Source organism: Esox lucius, chromosome 8 (assembly GCF_011004845.1).
Source record: "Esox lucius isolate fEsoLuc1 chromosome 8, fEsoLuc1.pri, whole genome shotgun sequence".
NCBI classification, from domain to species: domain Eukaryota; kingdom Metazoa; phylum Chordata; class Actinopteri; order Esociformes; family Esocidae; genus Esox; species Esox lucius.
In genome coordinates this window covers 26,724,399-26,746,881 of record NC_047576.1, presented here as the reverse complement: position 1 = coordinate 26,746,881, position 22,483 = coordinate 26,724,399, and the positions used below count along the sequence as shown (strand labels likewise).

General features: G+C 42.2%; 1 protein-coding gene across 2 annotated transcripts in view; it reads right to left on the bottom strand.

Annotated features, from left to right (window-relative positions):
- LOC105011953 (1-phosphatidylinositol 4,5-bisphosphate phosphodiesterase gamma-1) overlaps nucleotides 1-19,376 on the bottom strand; it is a 42,275-nt gene extending 22,899 nt beyond the window's left edge. For both annotated transcript variants that reach the window (XM_010872455.3, XM_010872456.3), the window contains exons 1-4: nucleotides 17,768-19,376; nucleotides 1,378-1,527; nucleotides 933-1,026; nucleotides 491-538 (exon numbers count right to left, since the gene is read on the bottom strand). In XM_010872455.3, coding sequence (XP_010870757.2) covers nucleotides 491-538; nucleotides 933-1,026; nucleotides 1,378-1,527; nucleotides 17,768-18,065 — 590 coding nt within the window. In that variant the 5' untranslated portion in view covers nucleotides 18,066-19,376. The remainder of the gene's footprint in view (nucleotides 1-490; nucleotides 539-932; nucleotides 1,027-1,377; nucleotides 1,528-17,767) is intronic.
- Nucleotides 19,377-22,483: the final 3,107 nt, after the last annotated feature.

Sequence of the window (22,483 nt, the reverse complement as noted above, 5' to 3'; positions counted from 1 at the left end):
CTTATCAGGCTGGACAGACATGCTGTTTGTGCAGGACAACTTCCTCCCAAAAATGGGCTGGACTGAGGTGGGGGGATGTAGTGAAAGAGCTTGGGACTAGGAATGAGGATGAGAGAAGGGCTAGGACTAGGCCTGAAGCTGGGGTAGGACTAGGCCTGAAGCTGGGGTAAGACTAGGCCTGAAGCTGGGGTAAGAATAGGACTGAAGCTGGGGTAAGACTAGGACTGAAGCTGGGGTAGGACTAGGCCTGAACCTGAAGGGATGCAGAAAAGTAGAGGACTAGGACTGAAGCTGGGGTAGGACTAGGCCTGAAGCTGGGGTAAGACTAGGCCTGAAGCTGGGGTAAGACTAGGCCTGAAGCTGGGGTAAGAATAGGACTGAAGCTGGGGTAAGACTAGGACTGAAGCTGGGGTAGGACTAGGCCTGAACCTGAAGGGATGCAGAAAAGTAGAGGACTAGGACTGAAGCTGGGGTAGGATGTCTGACTCACCTGCCCTCACGATTCCTGTCCATCCCTTCAAACTGTCTTCTTAGCCACCTGAAGGGATGAAGAAAAGTAGAGTGTTAAGACGGGAATGGGTTTGCTGAGTGGTTGAGTTGATCTGTGTTGACTGCAGTTGAATGTACAATACTACAGTGTCTTTCAGTCAAACAAACATAAAACGTGTTCATCCTGTTACACTCTCAGATTTCTTCGACACACCATAGGGTTCAACACCACCCCCAAATACTTACCCTACATTAACTGCAGCATCTGTTTTCACCCAATTACCCCAAACAAAACGTTCACGTCTCCACACCCTTACGCTGTCCCCTCTCTCCAGTTTGTGTTATACTAATAACAGATGATGAAACCAGTAGATCAATTGAACTAGAAACTGGAGCCTGCTAAAAAAAACAGAAAGTGAGATGGAACCCCCACACACGTGTACCTGTCAATCTGCTGGGTTGCAGAAGCTCTCTGAGTATCCAGCATCAGCCAGCTGAGTCCAGTAATCCACATATTCACCTCCTCCTCACTAAATGCTGAGAGAGAAGAAAAACAGAGAGAGATAAAGAGACAGGGAGATTGAAAACGAATGACAGAGATAGACAAAGAAAGAGAGATAGGGAGAGAGAGGTATAAAGTATGAGTTAAAGGATGTAAAATTGTGGCAGCATAGAAGAGGTTGTGTATCTGTATACCAATGTTCCAACAAGCCCACAGATCAGTAGCTTTGGTAGCACCGTATTATTACATATCTGGAAAGACTAAGCTACCAGCCGCCCCCTCATCCATCCAAAATATCAGAGACAGATGATATTGAAGGGAACCCATCATGCAAGCACACACACACGCACACGCACACACACACACACACGCACACACACACTGACCGGCCACACTGAGGGTTTTGAGGCGGAATTCCAGTCCGTAAAGCACAATGAAGCAGTGGGAGGGGTCTAGTTTGCGAGCCTCCTCCGGATAACGCTCGAAGTCCCTGGATCCTTTTCCCAACCGCAGTTCCTTGATCTCCCTCATGTCAACTGGAGAGAGGATTACACTGTTAAGAGAACATGCACACGAACAGACACAAACACACACAAAAACAGACAGACACACTCACACACAGACACATTTGTTTATCTATCCTTGTGAGGACCAGCTTTTTTTGTGTGCTTATTTTACCTATACTTAACCCCTATCCTAACCTTAATTACCCTCAATAACCTAACCTTTATGTCAGAACAAAAGTCAACGCTAAAGCCTAACCATGTGCTAAGGTCCACCTCTAAATGTAACACATAACGCCTAACCCTAACCGAAATGACCTAAACCAAATGTAACTTTGTCCTAAACCTAACCCATAAGCCAGAAAAACACCCCTGCGCACACAAAGGCCACAATCCAGTACATATACTCTTAAGAAACAGAAAGTATGAGAAAGACACTAACAAATGGTTGGTATTACATCAGGTTTAAGCACTGACCACTATTTGTTTACACACACACACACACACACACACTGGGGCTGAGAGAAAAGAAACATAGTTAAATATTTCTCTGGAGATATGAAAGTAAACACTCTGTACTACAGCGTAGTGTCCTCAGTCAGACCATGAACAACCCCTTCAAACAAAAGCAAAAGCACATAAACACCATGAGGGATCAACACCCTCAAAACTGCAGGCTATTAACCTAATGCTGGACTGGGTTAAACCAGAGTCACACAGAACCTTTTTCATTAGTCTTAAACAAATCTAGCAGAAGTATACAACAAACACATAATATGTTTAACACAAAGAAAGCACCTGTGCTGTGTCATAGACTAGAAAAATATACAAGCTTAAGTTTGAAACTCAATAATACACTTAATACATAAAATAATACTGTAATATAAAAAAATGCCTGGTTTGTTTATTGATCTATACACTGAGGTGATTATTCACAGATGCTTAGTGGGTCCCAAAATCTGTTAATATAAACTTTTATTCATAACAAGACCTATGCATCTTCTAATGGATTATTGTACAGGTTTTTATGCATGGCCTGATGACAGCCAATAATGAATGACTCTGTGTCAGAGGACAGAAAGACTGATCTCAACTTGTGATTCGACTTGCTAAGGGAATGTTTTAACTTGAAATATAATATACTATTTGTTTATGTTGAATGTTTCTTAATGATTAATTTATCAAAAAACAAGGGGGTCCACTAGGGTGTGCTGATTTCACTTCTGTAATGACAGACTGGTGTAATCGCTAAATTCTGTTTAAAAAAATCACACAGCTGTAAATGGAAGGTTTTTGGAAGGAATTTGAGAAAGCTATCCAACCATGAACGCAGACACTCATAAACACTAGCCTCTGGTGTTGGGAAACACTAAAACGTACAGACCCTTGTTTCATTGGCAAGTAGTGTTGGTAAGGTTCAGCATTCACCCAATGTTACTGCACCTGTTTTGTGTTGAGAGACATAGATGCACGGAATGTGACAGAGGATTTTTCCTGTCTAATGGTGTCCCCTGGGACTTCACAGAACCAAACCAGCTAGATTCAAAACCATGAGCATGTGTGCCAAACGTATAAACAGTGAGTGACAGGGATGCAGAGATATAATCATGTGGCCTTTATGGCGCTGTTAGGTTACATTTTTTAAACTTCTGAAGTAAGAAACGTCCTGAAACATCACCAGGCGTGTCAGGATGTTCGGGTCTAAACTAGTAAGATTTCCTTACCTTCTGTGTCCTAATGACTGGACCAGGAAATGTAATGAAGTGCGTAGAATAATGAGACAGATTTTATACTTGGCTGTTGCGTGTATTGTTTGTATTGTAATACACGATGATGCAGAAACTGGTCTTTCTTATTAAACATTGCACTTCGGCTTTCCAATGGCCTGCAATATGTGGCATTTATACTCCTTTGTTCACAGAGGCTAAATATTAGTTTTTGTAAAGGTCAAAATGAGTGAGTGGCTACAGTTTGGCACATTAGTGGTTTGTCAGTACACCACCCTTACTGTGCCATGGGCCTTTATCATCATGTCTGTTAGATCCATTTTCAATTTGCTAATTTTAACCAAAATTGGTGAAACCATGTGTAATGACAATAATAACAAACCTAGATAAACAAAATATTGTTTCAACTGTTTCACTGCTTAAAAGAAAGAACAGCTTAGATGGATTGAAGAATCCATCTAATGATATCACTTATAAAAGGAAAACATCAAAGAAACAACACAAAGAGAAACAACAAACAAGAAGGTGTTGATAGTAACTCAGGTTAACACATCTTGAATTCCACCTGAATGCACATCATCAAGGACCCATCCTAAAAGCATTCCTCTGCCAATCCTGATCTCCTTTTGTCAATATCATTGACAACAACATCCCTCATTATGTCTCCCCACAACATATTCATCATCCATACGAGAACAATGCTAATCAAATGTGTAAACTGGCCAGTATTGCCAGAACGCTAGATAGCTGCAGATACCATTAGCAGTATGTTACCAATGTAGCAAGGTGGCTGGTGGAAATGTATTGCCATGAAATAGAAGTAATCAACAGCTATAATCTTGATACATTTAATGACACAATTATTGTAGTGAGGAGAGTGACAAGGAAGGAAAACTCTATTTAAAAAAATGGGAAAATAAAGTACTGATCATTTTTTCAGTTAAGTTGATGAATTCCTATTCCCTCTAATTATTAACGTTCTCTGTGTGCACTTTAATGGTAAAGCAACATCATAATGCTAAACGAAGTAGCAAGCATTTTCTAAACAGCATGTTTAACATTAAAGTTTTAGGTCAGGCTTTTAATGTGTTTGTTCTTTTTCCTCCAATTTGTGCTTAGGCCACACCTAAAATAATAGGATGAACCAACATAACGATTTGGGTTAAAAAGGGAGATTTTCAGTGGACAGTTACTTTAACAGTATACCATCTATTGTACAATAGAATCCAGGGAAATATGGCTTCTGTCTGGTTCTGATACATGTGCAGATGACACAACAGAGGAAAGCTTTGGCATATGATTAAGAGACCAAGAAAATCATCTGAGGAAGGAGAATTTCTCCAGATGGTTACATCTGTCAGTCACTACACTATTGTGTGCCAAATTGGCACATGGTCAAAGAATGAAACTATATAGGAACTGATCTTGGGTAACATTTGGAAGGCATTCAGTGCCAGTAAGGGTTGACATACTGACGTGGCATCAAAACAGAGCTGTGGCTCCTGACCTTGAGTGTGTGTGTGTGTGTGTGTGTGCACAAGCGCTGACTGGGAAGAATTTGGCCCTGTCATTTAATTCACACCTGCCCAGATCACTTAGCCATTTTATGAGTCATTTCAATAGATTACATAAATGTATTTAGAATATCCATTACGTTTCCTTTTAATTCCACTTGTAGCTTCATGGATTTACACCAAACATAAAAGGAACCACGACACCATAGATCTACAAAGCAACAATAAAACATTTCCATGTCATTCAAAATGTCAAATGAAACATGGAAAAGAGTTGTTTCTTGTCACGCCATGCTTTAATCAACTTCTCTATTCATAGCCATGCTATATATTCATGAAGAATGAGAAAGATAAGACTTTTTCAGAAAATTCTATAATATACGGTATATTAAATGGATAGTCAGTATGCTCGTTAAGTCATCAAATGCTTGCTTCCTCTGTCCTTGTTTCGTTCATACCTTGACTTGCTTCCTCCGTCCTTGTTTCATTCATACTAATAAGTATTGGGGCCCGGGTGGAGGACCGTAAAGACGGAGGTGAGGAGTAGAGGAAACAAATAGAAAATCTAATTCAATTGATTCCCCACATCCTCTCCTTGCCTCTGTGATGGATAAAGCAAGGGTTAAAGACCTTTTTGACCAAAACAAAAGTTGTAGAATGACTCATGTAGATTACGGAGTCTATAACAAAGGCACTCCATTGAGGAAGGGGCAAAAGGTCAGGTTATGTTTGCAAACGTAATACAGAATACCTCATATGTTCCAGGTGTCAGACCCCTTTACACACTCACAGAATCCCTCCCAAAGACATCTCTTCTGGTCCGCTACAATATATATTCCCCAGTGACACAAGCTGACAAACAACAATGCCTAGGTCAAAGTCTAGTTGTGGTTGCAACGTACATATATTTTGTTCGACTGTAACAAGGGTGCTGAGCGCCTATATTCCAGACAACAGCAGCTCCCCAAGCGTTTCGGTCTCATGTCTATTGAGCGCCTATATTCCAGTCTACAAAGCTGTAAATTTGGATTGCTGGCGAGTTATTTCTGATACTCTCTAAATGTCTGAAAGTAGTGCTTTAAATAGGGAATACGGTTTAATACAGGACCAGGCAGAGCAGTAAGGTTACATAATATCTGCCTAAACCAAACAACAGCAGTAACGACTTGCTTTTCCTCACTCTTGATTACTTCCTCGTACCTGCAATTTAATCTAGATGCTGGAGATAAAATGTATCACGTACGTACTTGCGTGCGTGCATGCGGGTGTGTGTGTATGTGTGTGTGTGTGGGTGTGTATGTGTGGGTTTGCTATAATAAGGTAACAGTATGCCAGCCAAATGTTTGGCTCACCATAACCAGTGAGTAACTACACTCTGGCTTTCTCATGCTACTGAGATGTCGTAACACACACACACGCATTACCAAACACATGCATACACCAACAAACACACCAAAGAACTCACCACATAACGCACCACACAGCAAAACACACATAAACACACGTGTAAGGTAGAGAGGGGATAACAGAGGAAACACTAAAAGTCTTTCATCCTGCTCCAATAACAATGCATTCCATGATCGAGAGATTCAAGACTCACACCGCTTAAGTATACACACAGACAGACAGGAAGACAGACAGAGAGGAAGACAGACAGACAGACAGGAAGAAAGACAGTCAGGAAGAGAGACAGACAGACAGACAGACACATACACACAGATAGACAGGAAGACAGACAGACAGGAAGATAAACAGACAGACAGACACACAGAAAGACAGGAAGACAAACAGACAGACAGAAAGACAGGAAGACAGACAGTCAGACAGACAGTCAGACAGACACTCCTCACATCCTCAGTAGAAGAAAGACTGACTAGCTAGATACTAAGTAATATTTAACAGAACAAATGTCAGCTAGGCTGCTGACTGATAAAAAGGATATTGATTATTTTCACAGCAGAAGGTCTGATGACTCATCTAAATGTTCTGTCATTTTTAGAACTGTGATGTCTATGCGTGAGTGCTCCGATGTGGTGGTTCTCATTGGTTGATACTGCGTGGTGATGGTACTGTACAATAAACCACGGGAGGAGAATGTCAAGGTTAAGCTAACCCAAGAGATGACCTTGTACCACACTGTGCTGGTACGTGACTGGAATATATTTACCTGCATTCCAAACTGCACCCTATTCTACCTACAGTGCACTACTTTAGACCATAACCCAATGGGCCCAAGTCAAAAGTAATGTGCTATATGAGGTTCATATATATTGTGTTGTAAACACAACACACACACAGCCTCTGGTCTCGATTTATTTTCCGGAGAAGGATGCCTGTCCCATTGTTTTCTTGAGCCCAGTCCTGTAGTCTGAAGTAGGAAGTGAGACGTTCCCTGATAACTGGCACTTCCTGCACCTCAGTGACACTGGCCTGCTATTGACACTGAGGCTAGGAGGATGTGTTTGTGTGCGTAATAGTGTGTGCGTAATAGTGTGTGTGTAATAGTGTGTGTGTAATAGTGTGTGTGTAATAGTGTGTGTGTAATAGTGTGTGCGTGTGTGCAGCTGCATGTGACAGTGGTTTACAACTACAGCCCAGGTGATCAAAAAGTGTTTAAAGCAGCTGTAGAGACAGAGACAGAAAGACAGAAAGACAGAAAGACAGACAGACTACGATCACTATGATCACAGGACTTCATGTCAGATTGACACTTGAAATCATTTTTTTATTAACATTTCAAAGTTGCCCGTCACCTTCCAAGGTAACAAAGGACACTTTTCTGACGCATAATCCCTGCGGTTGTTGAGGTCTAAAGACGAAGTTTAGCTCAGTGTCTATTGGACTGGAATGAGCTGTGACGTGGGAAGCCTAGTTATGAAGTCCTTCCGGCTCCATAAACAGAATCAGGATAAATATATATTTTGTTGTTGGGAAGAAACTTAAAAAATCTTTCACTGACACCTAAGAAAATGTACAATCGCCAGCAACAACACTTGTTTGACAGAGAGTGCCATGTTAGTTACCTGGTAAACAACATAGTCAGTGAATTAAAACGGGCATCTCGGTCAGGGGTTTGGGCTTTTGTTGCACCTTATGACTTACCTCTGGAGCAGCAAGAGTTTCTCATTGCCAGTGTAAATATAACATGTAAATTTTAATTTAATACATTTCTTGTCACGACAATTGTTCTAGTCTAAATAAGCTCCTAGAGTGAGATTAACAGAAGTATACCAAAGCCAGGAGGAAACAGGATAGAAAAGTGGGATTAGTACAGGATGTGAGACTTAAAACTAAATAAAACAAATGTGTGAAAGAGAAAGTGAGAAAGGAGTGAGCTAAAGAGGGTGTGGTCAAAATAGAGATAAGTGAAGAAGACAAAGAAGACCGGGGAGGAGACAATGAAGGAGTGAGAAACCTAGGGGAAAAGAAGGGGGTGCAGGGAGGAGAGAGGGGGAGAGAGGGTGGAGAGGGAGGGAGGGTGGAGAGAGGGATGGAGGGAGGAGAGAGGGATGGAGGGAGGAGAGAGAGAAGTGGAGGGAGGGCGAATAGACAGCAGTTTGAAGGGAGGAGGGTGAGGCATGGTGGGAGCACAGATAGAAGGAGTAACAGATGAAGACTTTAGGGAGGTAACAGTTGAAGTAAAAAGGTAAGTAAGAAGGAGGTAGATAGAGGATGGGAAGGAGAGACGAGAGAGGGAGAACAAGAGGTAGCTAGCAGCTCAGCATTCTGAATCCAAATGCTAGCGTGCCGTTTAGGCTAAGCACTGTCAGTCCTGGACAGATTCTAGGGCACTCTTTTCTGTGGTCTAAATTTAAAATCCAATGGCAGACAATGGGACATTGCCCATTGTATGGGTGCTATCCATCTGGATGTTAAACAGATGTCCTGACTTCCTATGGTTACTAAAGAACCCTATAAACCACAGTAAAAGTTGGGGTGTTAACTCTGGTGTCTTGGCTAAATTTACAATCATATTCCTTCATATCGACATGGACACCTAATCATCCCCAGCTTCCAAATGGCTAAATATTACCATCTCCTTCAAATTAATAAAATGAATAGGCAGTAAATGTATGTAATTATTAATTTATGTGAGTCATTCTGGATAAGAGTGACGGCTAAATAGCTCAAATTCAAAAATAAAATGATAGGGAGCTGGCAAGATAAGTGGAGAGTTCCAGGAATGTTACTCCCTAGGGAGGGGTTGAAGGGTTATGGAGGAGTATGTTTGTAAGCGGGGGGGCTATGTGTATGTAGGTGTGAAGGGCTAAAGGAGTTGTGTTTGTAGGTCAAAAGTAACAAGCTTTTATGACATGCACATATCTGTAGATTATTTGCCAAGTTATTTCCTGCATATAGAAAGTTTTCACTCTGGATTCTCAATACATTCTCTTTAATGTGAGTTTAACAGACAGTAAATTGTGGGACCTCCATTTCTGCTGTCCAAACTGTTGGAGATTGGACCATGTATCAACACTAACTAGCCCGACGACTCCCCAGTTGTGCTGTTTTTGACTGTGGTTGCAGCCTGCCGTTCCACTGGGCATGCTCCCTTGTCTCCGGATATTCCATGTCTCCACCCAGACCTGCTGTTTCTGAATGCTCAGCTATGAAAATCCAACTGACATTTACTGATCCCCTGAGCTGTTCAGCTCTTTATAACACGTCACGCCTAAGGCCCACACACAAGATCCGGCCTGTAACATATTTACAGTGCTGCTTTAAAGTATGTGAACCTTTCAGGGATGGTCATTACTTTGGTATAACATGTTAAAATAAACTCTTAAAATCCTTATCTAAACCCAAATTCATACTAAAGACATTCCAAACATATGACACAGACAAAAACATTTGATAGATTTTCATTGCTTATTGAACAAAAGTTTTGTTTAGTTTTTTTCCAGTTTTGATGTGTGCCTTATCAACTAAAATATATGAACCCTTTCATTCAATACTGTAGCTTGTGGCACTTCCATCAGAAGCAAAAACTTTTTGACCACTCCTTATATAGTCAGCCAATTGATGTAAGTTTGAGGGGTGTCTGGCATGTACTTCCTGCTTCAGGTCCTGCCACAGCATCTAGATTGGATTAAGGCCAGGACGTTCACTTTGACAATCCATAGTAAATGTCTTCTTTCTCCTGAGCCATTCTTTAATATATTTGCTTGAATGCTTTGGGTTTTTGTCTTGTTGGGCTGATGTTCTATTCAAGAATCTCCTGGCATATCAGAATTCAAGGTTCCCTTGGTGATTCCCAGTCAACCAGGTCCAAAGGAGGAAAAGCATCCCCAGATCTTGTTATTCCCACCACCATGCTTGACTGTTGGAATAAGGTTCTTTTGATGGTAGGCAGTACTGTTTTTTCACAAAAAATAACAATGTTGATTGTGACTCGTTTTCCGAGAATGGACTTCCAGAAACCTTTGCATTCGTCCAGCCGGTCTCGGGCACAGTTAAGATGAACAGTTTGTTACTATTTTGAGAGCAGAAGGTTCTTCCTAGCAACACTCCCATGCATGCCATTTAAATGTAATGTTTTTTGTCTTGTTGAAGAATGCACAGTAAACTGAGATGGAGCAAGAGAGGTCTGAAAATCTCAAGATTTTGTGTTTGGTTTGGCATTTACATGATTTATTCATTTTATTGTGACTTTTGGTGAAATTCTGGAAGGGCATTCAATTCTAGGCTGAGTTGCTGACATGTCAAATGCTCCCTATTTGTAAATTTTTTGCCTCACAGTGTTCTGATGCTGCTCAAATGTTTTGAGATAGTTTTATAGCCTTCCCCAGACTGATGTTTCTCGCCTCCCTGATGTCATGGTGTGTTTTGCATTCACCGATATGGTTGAACTGACCAAATGTCTCGGCCAAATTCTTTCCTAAAGATCACTTCTTGATTGATTAATTTGGTACCCAATTAGTTACCCACCTGACATATCTACTTGCAGGGCCGGCTCCAGGCATAAGCAACATAAGTTGTCTCTTAGGGCCCCCAACCACTAGGGGAGCCCCTGACCAATGGAAGAGAGGAGGCCCCTAAATGAAATTTTGCTTAGGGCCTCCAAATGGCTAGAGCCGTCACTGCCTACTTGCTTTTACCAATGCAACTTGGGAGTCACATGTTTTGCACTTCCAGTAATTCCTTTTTAATTGTCTTTTTCTACTACATGCATAATTTAAACCAACATATGGAACTGTTAACTACAAACCTTTTATGTCAGATAAAAAAGACTGGTTCTGATTAAATAGAGTTCATGGTGAACACTAAGAAAAACTACAATTGCACTAGGGGTTCACATACTTTCAAGCAACACACGCAACAATTTGGGTTCTCAATTAAATCAGGCCTGCTGTTTTTGCAGTACAAATATTACATCTAAACTCAAATCCAAGAACATTCACATCGAGCACACCTCAAACTAAAACCCATTTTTTATACTGTGTTCTATTTGACTTTTGATTTGGCACATGCTCAGACATAACCCAGGCAAAATCTCAGACAACACAGGAATGGTTTTGACTAAACATGAACTGAATAAGGGTTATCGTGGAGCATTAAATAAATTACAATATGTTGGGCTGGGGGGCGGGGTTTATCAATAGTTGGTGACAGCATGTTTACTGTTACTTTGTTCAGGCTTCACAATGAGTGGTAAAAATATCATGAAATCATACAAAACACAATGTTAAGGAGAAATATGTAGGCTTAGTTTAGTCACAATACAGAGAAACTTGAGCTGTTAGCTGCCTTTGATCAATGCATTGCAAGAACGTCTAAATATTTTCATTAACAAATGAATAACTTAAATATAGTCCACATTGATTAATACATATTCACGTAAGACAGTCGGATAACAAACATACCCAAATAAATTTAACCATTATTACTAGCAAATAAAAGTATAGCAAACAATAACTGTCTTCAGGCATTTGTAGTGACACAAACTACATTTCCCAGCTTGCCAACTTATTGAGAAAGACAAAGGGCAAAGGGTAGAGTGTTATCACAGTGCAACAGATTGAGAATAAGGTCAAACATTGCAATGTTGCTTCTCATTCCAATGTTTGCTATGAGGAAAGATCCGGTAAACGCAGTTGTCTTGTTCATGCGAATAGTGACGAAATAAATATTCAGGGGTTTGCAATATTTTCTAAATAATGAGACCTGGATCCCATAAAGTCTCTTACATCAATATTTGTATTGTTTCTCTGTAGAAACAGCCAACACAGACTCTGAAAGATTAACAGAGAATACATTTAAGATGTGGCCGGAATAGGAAACCACACTAGTCACAGAACTTCGGCCTCTATCAATCAATTGACCAACACACTCGGTCCAGTCTCCATGTCATAGAGGTTTCACAACCCTTAGTTGTACCTTAATAAAGCATGTTAGTTTGTTTTATTGGAAAAGCATATATGCATGGTTTATTTACATATTTTTTTACATTAGTAGCAAGACCCCAGAAATATATATATACTGATATAGTGATCCATAACCCACATTTACAGTGGCATGTAATATCAGTAATCTTTAAGATGTTTTTATGCAGGACTCTTTTATCAAAGGACTATAGTGACGTTACATTAATGACCAAAACAACAGAGTAAAAAGAAGAATACATATATAAAGAATAATTAAGGCACTAACATAAAATTAGAAAACAATATCTCCAAATAATTCACACCTTGGACTAAATTCAAAGTTTAACTTGGTGAAAATTCCAACACAACAAATCAGTGACTACCAACTTATCTTTAATCATTGTAGTGGCTGTGTCATGATGTGGGTATGCTTAACATAAGATTGCACAACCCATGTGTCCAGTGCTTTAAGAGACTTACCCAAGCCAATTCACAGATTTAATACCTGTCAAAGGTGTTTCTAACCTGTATTAACATTGAATTCAGGTGGTGAATACTCTCTCAACACTGGGATACCCTCTCTCCACTGGGTTACCCCCTCTCTCCACTGGGATACCCACTCTCCAAAGGGATACCTCTTCTCCACAGGGATACCCTCTCTCCACTGAGATACCCTCTTCTCCACTGGGATACCCACTCTCCACTGAGATACCCTCTTCTCCACTGGGATACCCACTCTCCACTGAGATACCCTCTTCTCCACTGGGATACCCACTCTCCACTGGGATAGCCCCTCTCCACTGGGATACCCACTCTCCACTGGGATACCCTCTTCTCCACTGGGATACCCTCTCTCCATTGGGATAACCTCTCTCCACTGGTATACCCTCCACTGGTATACCCTCTCTCCACTGGGTTACCCCCTTCTCCACTGGGTTACCCCCTTCTCCACTGGGATACTTTCTCTCCATTGGGGTACCCTCTTTCCACCTGCATACCCTCCACTGGGATACCCCCTCTCCACTGGGAGTTGAGTTCCCCAAGCCATCCCTATCAGGGTGCATCTCGTCATGTCAGTCTTTCTTCCATACTTGACATGAGTGTGTTGATTCTCTCTCCATCTCACACCGAGGCTTATGTGGCTGAAGATACCTCTTCGGGCTACACAAATCTAATTAAGAACATTGGCAGTGACTCAGAGACTGTAAATTATTACCTCTTGTGAGATTTTTATTTTTTTTTAAGTTAAAAAAGGGTAAACTTAAGGTCGCAAAACAGACAGAATATACTTGGGATTTTAACACAAAGAGACAGCAAATTGATTTAGCCTGTCAATACTATGGGGCAGCACATGCCGAAGGCAAATGCCTAGCATATGGTGCAATATGTAACACATTCTGCAAGCAAACCCATTTTGCCAGTGTTTGTAAACAACACATCACATACACAATATGACCTCGACTTCATTTAGTAGACGAGGACAATGAGTCAGACCACCAAACAACAGATGCAATGTAGTATATCTCCAATGTTTAATTCTGTGCAAGACAGCACAAACAACAGGGTCATTAACCTCAAGCTAGTGCCACACAGTGAGGGGCAATGACTTATGATCCCAGGCATACATGTAAACAGCAGCTAGACACAACATCAACAGTGATGGGCATGAGCTGTGGGGACCTACAATGTGTCCTGTGACATGGCTCTCTAGCTGTCATACCAAGCGAATCCCACTCAAGCTTGACAATGGCACACTAATGAAACAAACAACTATGCTGTTAGCTGACACCAGAGAGAGACTCAGCCTACTGCATGTGGACCACAGACATGAGCTACATCACGTAAAATCACGTCATCGGGAGTCACCATGACAACTGAGCAAAGCATCTTAATGAACCGTTTGCTTCTACAAACTTGATGAAACAACTAGTTACCTGACAACTTTATGGACACCTGTTGGCAGGCAATGGCTGAGAATGCTGCTTGGAATTAAGCCTGATGCTGAACAATACCAACACTGACCGTGTGAAGTACTAAAGGGACAAAAGAGAGTAAGTGTGATTGTGGATGACATTCTGCTTGGGTGTGGAAATACAAACAAAGATCATGACAGTAATCTCACAACTCTCCTGAATGGAGCCAGAGAGGTCAATCTGAAGTGAAAGAAAAAGAAACTGAGGTTAAAGCTACCTAGCGTGTCATACATGGGTCATCTCACTAGAGATGGCCTGCGCTGTGACCATGAGAAGATAACTGGCGGGCAGGACATACAGACAGCAACCCAAGTAAAGTCGCCCCATCGGCTTGTGGGATTTGTTAATTATCTAGCAAAATATTCCGATGTACACGTCTGATCGACAAAACGGAGGGCATGGCTGCCCAAGCAAGATGCAGCTTTTGAGACTATAAAATGTTTAGTCCCACAGCACCCAGCTCTAAAAAACTAGGATCTGAGTGCTGAAGTCACCGTGCTGTGTGACGCCAGTAAGACGAGACTGTGCTCAGCCCTTTTACAGAACGATCCACCTGATGCATTCACCTCCAGAACATTGACTCAGACGGAACGAAGATATGCGCAGATGACCTGGAACATGTTCACCGATCAGTCATAACAATATGACCACAGACAGGTGAAGTGAATCACACTGACAATCTCGTTATCATGGCACCTGTCAGTGGGTGGGATATATTAGGCAGCAAGTGAACATTCTGTCCTCAAAGTTGTTGTGTTAGAAGCAGGAATAATGGGCAAGTGTAAGGATCTGAGCGACTTTGACAAGGGACAAATTGTGATGGCTAGAAGACTGGGTCAGAGCATCTCTAAAACTGCAGCCCCTTGTGGGGTGTTCCTGGTCTGCAGTGGTCAGTACCTATCAAAAGTGGTCCAAGGAAGGAAAAGCGGTGAACCGCCGACAAGGCAATGGGCGACCAAGGCTCATTGATGCACATGGGGAGTGAAGGCTGGCCCGGCTGGCCCGGCTGGCCCGTCTGGCCCGTCTGGTCCGAACCAACAGGTGAGCTACTTTAGATCAAATTGCTGAAAACGTTAATGCTGGTGCTGATAGAAAGGTGTCAGAACATACAGTGCATCGTAGTTTGTTGCGTATGGAGCTGCGTAGCCGCAGTCAGCAATGGAAGAAGGTGGCCTGGCCTGATGAATCACATTTCCTTTTACATCAGGTGGATGGCTGGGTGTGTGTACGTCACTTACCAGGAGAACACATGGCACTAGGATGCACTATGGGAAGGAGGCAAGCCGGTGGAGACAGTGTGACGCTTCAGGGCAATGTTCTGAATCTTTGGGTCCTGCCATTCATCTGGATGTTACTTTGACATGTACCACCTACCTTAGCATTGTTGCAGACCATGTGCACCCTTTCATGGCAACGGTATTCCCTGATGGCATTGGCCTCTTTCAGTTGGAAAATGACACAAAGCAAAAAAAATTCAGGAGTGGTTTGAGGAACACAACAGCGAGTTCAAGTTGTTGACTTGGCCTCCAAATTCCCCAGATCTCAATCCAATCGAGCATCTGTGGGATGTGCTGGACAAACCATGGAGGCCCCACCTCGCAACTTACAGGATTTAACAGATCTGCTACTAATGTCTTGGTGCCAGATACCACAGCACACCTTCAGAGGTCTAGTGGAGTCAATGCCTCGACGGGTCAGGGTGGTTTTGTCGGGAAAAGGGGGACCTACACAATAATAGGCAGGTGGTCACAATGTTATGGCTGATTGGTGTATATTACAACACTGACGTTAACATCTCTACAAAGATACTGGACTCAATCATACCACAATCATCCCAGATCCCACTGTTTCCAGCTCTGCTTTCTTAAACTAACGAAGACTGACCCGGTGAGAAACGGGACGTGAGTCAAACACTAAGAGATTTCTGGACATACAAAGTGGAGCTCACCACAGAACATGGATTTGTATTGAAAGAAAACTGGGTGTACATCCCCAAGATGTTAGGGCACCGACTTCCTACTTAAAATCCCCACTGGCCATTCAGGCCCGTCTCAGAAAGGCCCTGTGAAGCTGTTTCCTGGCCAGGGATCACAGTGGACATAAAGACTTTAATTGGCATATGTGCCACACAAATACTACGGAGTGGGACTTTGAGCATGTGACATTGTAAGCATTTCATTCATGGAGAAGACCACCTGAGCGCAGCGCTGGCATTGAGCAACACGCAGTACCACATGTCACTCCAAAGTAACAAGGTCAAGGCTGACTGCACCACTACGACCCACACGCACGTAGCATGCCCAACCACGCCCAAAGGGCCAAGAGCGAGAGTCTTCCTCCATCCCAACAACGCAGTGGGCACTTAAATGCATAGCACTTCCACAGAGCAGCACAGTGACCAGGTTTAGTACTTGTGAATGGTAGGATGTAGAGAAGGAACAGATAACATATTTGTCCAGCAAATGAACAACCACCCTGTCAAGCAACAAACCGACAAGGATGATGATGGATGGCGACCGTGGAATGAGCCTGACATTGCGGAGGTAATAAGCACGTTGCAGCTACAGAACCATCTCCACAACCTGACAATCCAGCTTTGAGACATGCACCAACCAGAGCAAATATTAGCCCCCTCTGAGATACTGCACACTGCACTCCTATAATCCATCAGGTGGCACAGCCAGAAGAGGATTTCTCTGTACGTTCTGACCTTTCAAAGTAGTTCCCACGGTCCTTAAAAATCGTATTCATTGGTCTTTGGGATATCTTTATAAGCATATCTTATGACTGTTAATATGAAAACGACTTTATATAATACTTTTTACTGATTGATTGATATTAACTATTGAGTCAACGCACAACTTTTGTGGCATGCAACTTCAGAGGGGTCTTTTTCCAATGTTATTAGCCTAGACCGTAATTATGTCAATGAATTTGGCTATGTCAGTTTTCTGTGCATGTTATTACCACTTTCTACATCCACAGCACAGTGCAAACCACATTCTGGTAGATAAAACCTAAAAAACATCCCATTAAACGTCCAAGGGGATCCCGCCCTTTTCTCCCACCTTGTGTTTGGTAGCAGTATTACATCAACAGCACATTCAATCCACCCTTACAACAAAAAGCCTAAAAAAGAGAGATTTGGATGGTAGTTGTTCTCAACACTATTCAGTGCTTGTTTTTCACTTGAAAATACATTTAGTAAACTTTGTAGACTTTCAGCAACCAAGAAATGACTGAGGAATTTCCATGCCATCGTCTGCCATTGCCGGTAAGAGTGACAATTGGGAATCTTAGGAATACCAATGGAAGACTCACCTTATGTTGACCAATAGAATTTCTCAATTTTACAATGCTCTATTTTATACATCCAAAATATTTTGGGGGGTTAGACACTATCGCTCCACTTTTACTCAAAATAAATGATGGGCATTTTCTAATATTAAAATCGAACCACTTTACATAGGCTATCTCCCTTTTGACCTGGAGATAGACAAATTGGTCGTCATGGTAACAGAGGATGTGAGTGACAAGGGGAGGGATGGTTGAGGGGAGATGAAAACTGTGCCCACCTTGCGTATACCAACCAGTACTTGCGTATTCGCATTATGTCCCAAATGGCACCCTATCTGTTCAAAATGAGTATACTGTTTACGGAACAAGTACCATAGAATTAGTATATGCAAACTCACTCTCTCCTTCCATCTTGTCAGGGTTGCGGCTCCAGACAATTTGTCTGGTGTCCTGTCTTATCTGGAAGGTCCTCCTCTCTGGCCGTTGAGACTTTTTCTGGTAGAACACGGTCATGACCGTGCCGATCTCAAGGCTGTGGAGGATGCGGGGCCCCGATTCCGACCAGTCCAGCATGCGGGAGGCGGTGGCTGGGCCCGCACCAGGGCTGTTACCGGGGCCGTTAGTCGCGGTCTCATCCCGATCCCCTACCCCCCCACAGCCGTTGACACTACTACTACTGAACCTGGCAGCGCACATCTTCAATTCGGCTGGAGTTTTGGAATTTCAGGTTTCAGGGTTTTCAAGTTAGACATAAACGAAACGGTAATCATTCAAATATTTGTAGAACAAAAATCGATTCAGGTCCCCAATTAAAAGCATATTTCAGTGTAATCAAGGTCTTCTCCCACCGGCATAGTGATTTCCGCTTGTTGTGGCTTTAAAGTTAAGAAAATCAGGTTTTCCTTAAACAGTGCATCAAACTGATTAGCCACAGACAGCTTTCCATGTATCCTGGTGAATAGGTCACTGCCTACCCACAATGGCACAATAAAAGCACTTAATAACAGTGTAGCCTTATAACTTATCAATAACAGCAACTTCCAGTTGTAGGGTATACAAATAAAAACCCTATACTAAACTGTCTTTGATAAAAACCCAGTGTTCAATCATATATTTCTCTCTTAAATTAGCAGCAGGCTAGGCTATTCAATTAGGCTGTTGTCAGAGAGACTTTATCCAAAGGATGCTCGTCCATCCAAGATGATTTATTTTCCAGCAGTTTTCTTTCTGTGTTATCCTTTCCAGATGCTTCTGGCAGAACCCCAAAAGGATCAGCCCAGGGGCCGGAGAGAGAGAAAACAAGACAGAGGGAAAGCTGTTCCCCTCATCTGCGTTTGACTCCAGTTTCCATACAGGGTTCCCGTTGGGCTGGCCGGTGGTTAGTGCACTAGCAGGCTACAGTTAAGTCCAGTCTACTCAGCGGGTATGTGGGTTACAGACAAGACAGCCCTGCCCTTAGCTCCACCACACGGGCGCACACAGACACAGATCACCGCCACCGGTGACCGACAAATACGTTCAGTTTCAGTTATGTAACCGATAAATTAGGCTGCCCATTGTTACTGTGGGGCCGTGGAATGACACAGCTAGAGAACGAGAGCTGCTCGGTTGGCTCTTTCGTCAACGCGTGGATATCGTAGTCACTCATGAGCGGCGGTGCGAGACCTGTGCGTTTCGTCCGGGCAGACCAATCCACTCTCGCTCACATCCACGTCGTAGACATTTCCCAGCACAGGCCGGGGACAAGCATTACTCCGCGGTGCATGCCTCTCCTCAAGAAACCATCTCCATCAGTTCAAGCGAAGATTGTATTTGGTAGTCTGTTGGTAGCACGCTGCTGCATATGCCCGATCTCCAAGCGTAGGTCTGTCTCGGGTTGAGGGTCCTCTCCTTCTGCTCCTCTCTGCTCTTAGACTTGAGAGGAAATTAAGGCTAGCAGACCGGAAAAGCTCCTAGGATTTTTTCTACTTGTGCTGTAGCCGAGTATATCAGAAGATTCGGGAGTGAAAAGAAAGGGAGAGAGAGTTGGGTTGGGAATGGGAACGGAGAAGAGGAAAGGGAGAGAGAACCGATGAAGTAGAAAAACGGCGACATCCGCGGGCTTTCAGAAGAGGTGCAGCACTGTCTGCATGAGCTACAGTTGTTGATTTCATTTCAGAATAATATTTTAGTCAGTCCTGAACATATTTGACACGTCAAAACTGTAAACAGAATTGTAGACCCCCTAGACTCAAAGCTGATGTAAACACAGGTCTTAAGACAATTAATAGCTATGAAAGAATTTTGGACGTTCACATTCATAAGTATAGTCAGTCTGGTGACACCGGCTTCACATCTGAATTCCCCTTAAGGGATTACTGTCTGTTTGAGTTGACAACCAGGTGGTATATTGTTTCTAATGCAATCAGTATAACGCGTTCGAATTGCTTATTCAAAATGTATGGTATGTGTGTTTTGACAGAGAAAGTATGTTTGTGTGTGTGAAGGCAGTAAGAGTTGACATCAAAACCGTGCTAAGGTATAATTACATCCACATGTCAGTTGGGTGTGTCACCACATCTCTCGCCAATGGCCATCTAATGCCCAATCACAATGCACAGAACACTCACATTGTATGGAGCCTGAAGGAGTTTAATATATTGTGTGTGTGTGTGTGTGTGTGTGTGTGTGTGTGTGTGTGTGTGTGTGTTATGCATGTATGAGAGAGTAGGAAGACAGAGAGGTATTCATATAGGGGCCATATTAGCCCCTAAATCCATTCTTCACACCCAGTCAGTCATATTTTAGGGCCAAATGAAGTCACAAACCACAGCTTGTTTTCACAGGAAAATCAACTGCCACAAAACGCATTGCTGCTCCAAACAAAGTGTTTCTAAATTGGCATTCTATAGTCTACATAGTTGATTGCCATTGAACATATCTGTGCATGGGTGGAGGTCAAATGTTCATAAATGAAGACCACTGATCACCCTCTATAAGGACACAGTGAGCATATTTCAAAAGATATTTTCAGATATTCTGAAGTGAGGTTTTTAATGTGGCCCCCAAACCCTCCCCCAAATGTATGCTTTTAAATGTATTCTTACATTTGAGAGTACAGGAGGAGTCAGCATTTCTTGGATTTGTCTACATAATATTAACTTTAAAATGTCAGTTTTCACAGGACAGCGAATTTATCGAAAGTAAATAAAACACACCATTCCAAACAACATGTTAGCATAATAATGTTGCCATACAAATAGTCACATTTGGCACAGATACACTGCATATTTACCTGTGTGTACCTATAATTAGTAGACTAATATGTAGAACAAACATAATCAATTTGCACTAAAAGACATATAGTCAATATAAAAGGTCTACACACACCTTAAAATGCCAGGTTCTTCTGATGTAAAAGAATGAAACAAAGATAAATCATGTCAGAACTTTTTCCACCTTTAATGTGACCTGTAATGTGAACAATTCAATTGAAAAACTAACTGAAATCTTCGAGGGGGAAAATAAAAAACTCACAATAATCTGGTTGCATAAGTGTGTATGGCCTTAAACTAATACTTTGTTGAAGCACCTTTTGATTTTATTACAGCACTCAGTCTTTTTGGGTAGGAGTCTATTAGCATGGCACATCTTGACGTGGAAATATTTGCCCACTCTTGTTTGCAAAAGAGCTCCAAATCTGTCAGATTGCGAGGACATCTCCTGTGCACAGCCCTCTTCAGATCACCCCACAGATGTTCAATTGGATTCAGGTCTGGGCTGTGGCTGGGCCATTCCAAAATGTTAATCTTCTTCTGGTGAAGCCATGCTTTTGTGGATTTGGATGTGTGCTTTGGGTCATTGTCATGCTGAAAGGTGAACATCTTTCTAACAGACGCCTGAAGATTTGTGCCAACATTGCCTGGTATTTGGAACTGTTCATAATTCCCTCCACTCTAAGGCCCCGGTTCCAGCTGACGAAAAACAGCCCCAAAGAATGATGCTGCCACCACCATGCTTCACTGTGGGTATGGTGTTCTTTGGGTGATGTGCAGTGTTGTTTTTGCGCCAAACATATGTTGAAGTCTAACACTTCCCCGAGTTGGTTTGATGGAAAGGAGAATAACAAACCAGGAGTCTGGTCAATACCGTACCATATATTCCGTTTATTAAAAAAGCTTTTGGAGACAAAGTGTCGCCGCACAATGTCTAAAGATCAATCAGTCACATCAGCATTATTTATACTTCAAACACGCCTAAAAGTGGGGGGGTTGAGGTAGCCAAGCATGTGTGCCATTGGTCCAGTTCATGTTCTATACCTTATATGTGTAAATGCAGACAAGCGTCATCTTTGCACTTTGTGGTTTCTGTCTTGTGTCTATTCTTAATGCAGCCCTGTCCAGAATATGTGTGTGCGTTATTAAACTGGTTCCTGTTCTTCTGAGACACACAAGCTAAATCAGCTCTCTCCCTAGCAACAGCCTAAATAAGATTTCCTGTTCTTCTACTTGCAACTTTCAGTTTCAGCATATGCTACAGACATTTAATATTTTGCTTCAATGCTCACAACAGTTTGACAGCTTATACACTCAATGTATCCACACATACCTTTTGGAATTAGGCCAAAAAGTTCAACCTTGGTTTCATCAGACCATAACACGTTTTCCCACGTGCTTTTGGGGGACTTGATGTTTGTTTTTGCAAATTTCAGCCGGGCTTGGATGTTTTTTTTTTTTAAGGAAAGGCTTCCATCTTGCCACCCTACCTCATAGCCCATTCATATGAAGAATACGGGAGATTGTTGTCACATGTAGCACACAGCCAGTGCTTGCCAGAAATTCCTGCAGTTCCTTTAATGTTGCTGTAGGCCTCTTGGAAGCCTCCCTGACCAGTTTTCTTCTTGTCTTTTCATCAATTTTGGAAGAACGTCCAGTTCTTGGTAATCTCTCTGTCGTGCCATATTTTCTCCAGTTGATCCACTGTTTTCACTGTGTTCCATGGTATATATTATGCTTCGCCTGACTGGGTACAAAAGTGTGCACACTTATTATTGAAAGGTTTTTATTTTTCATTTTTCCTCCTCGAGGATTTCAGTTTGTTTTTCAATTGTTCACATTATAGGTCACATTAAAAGT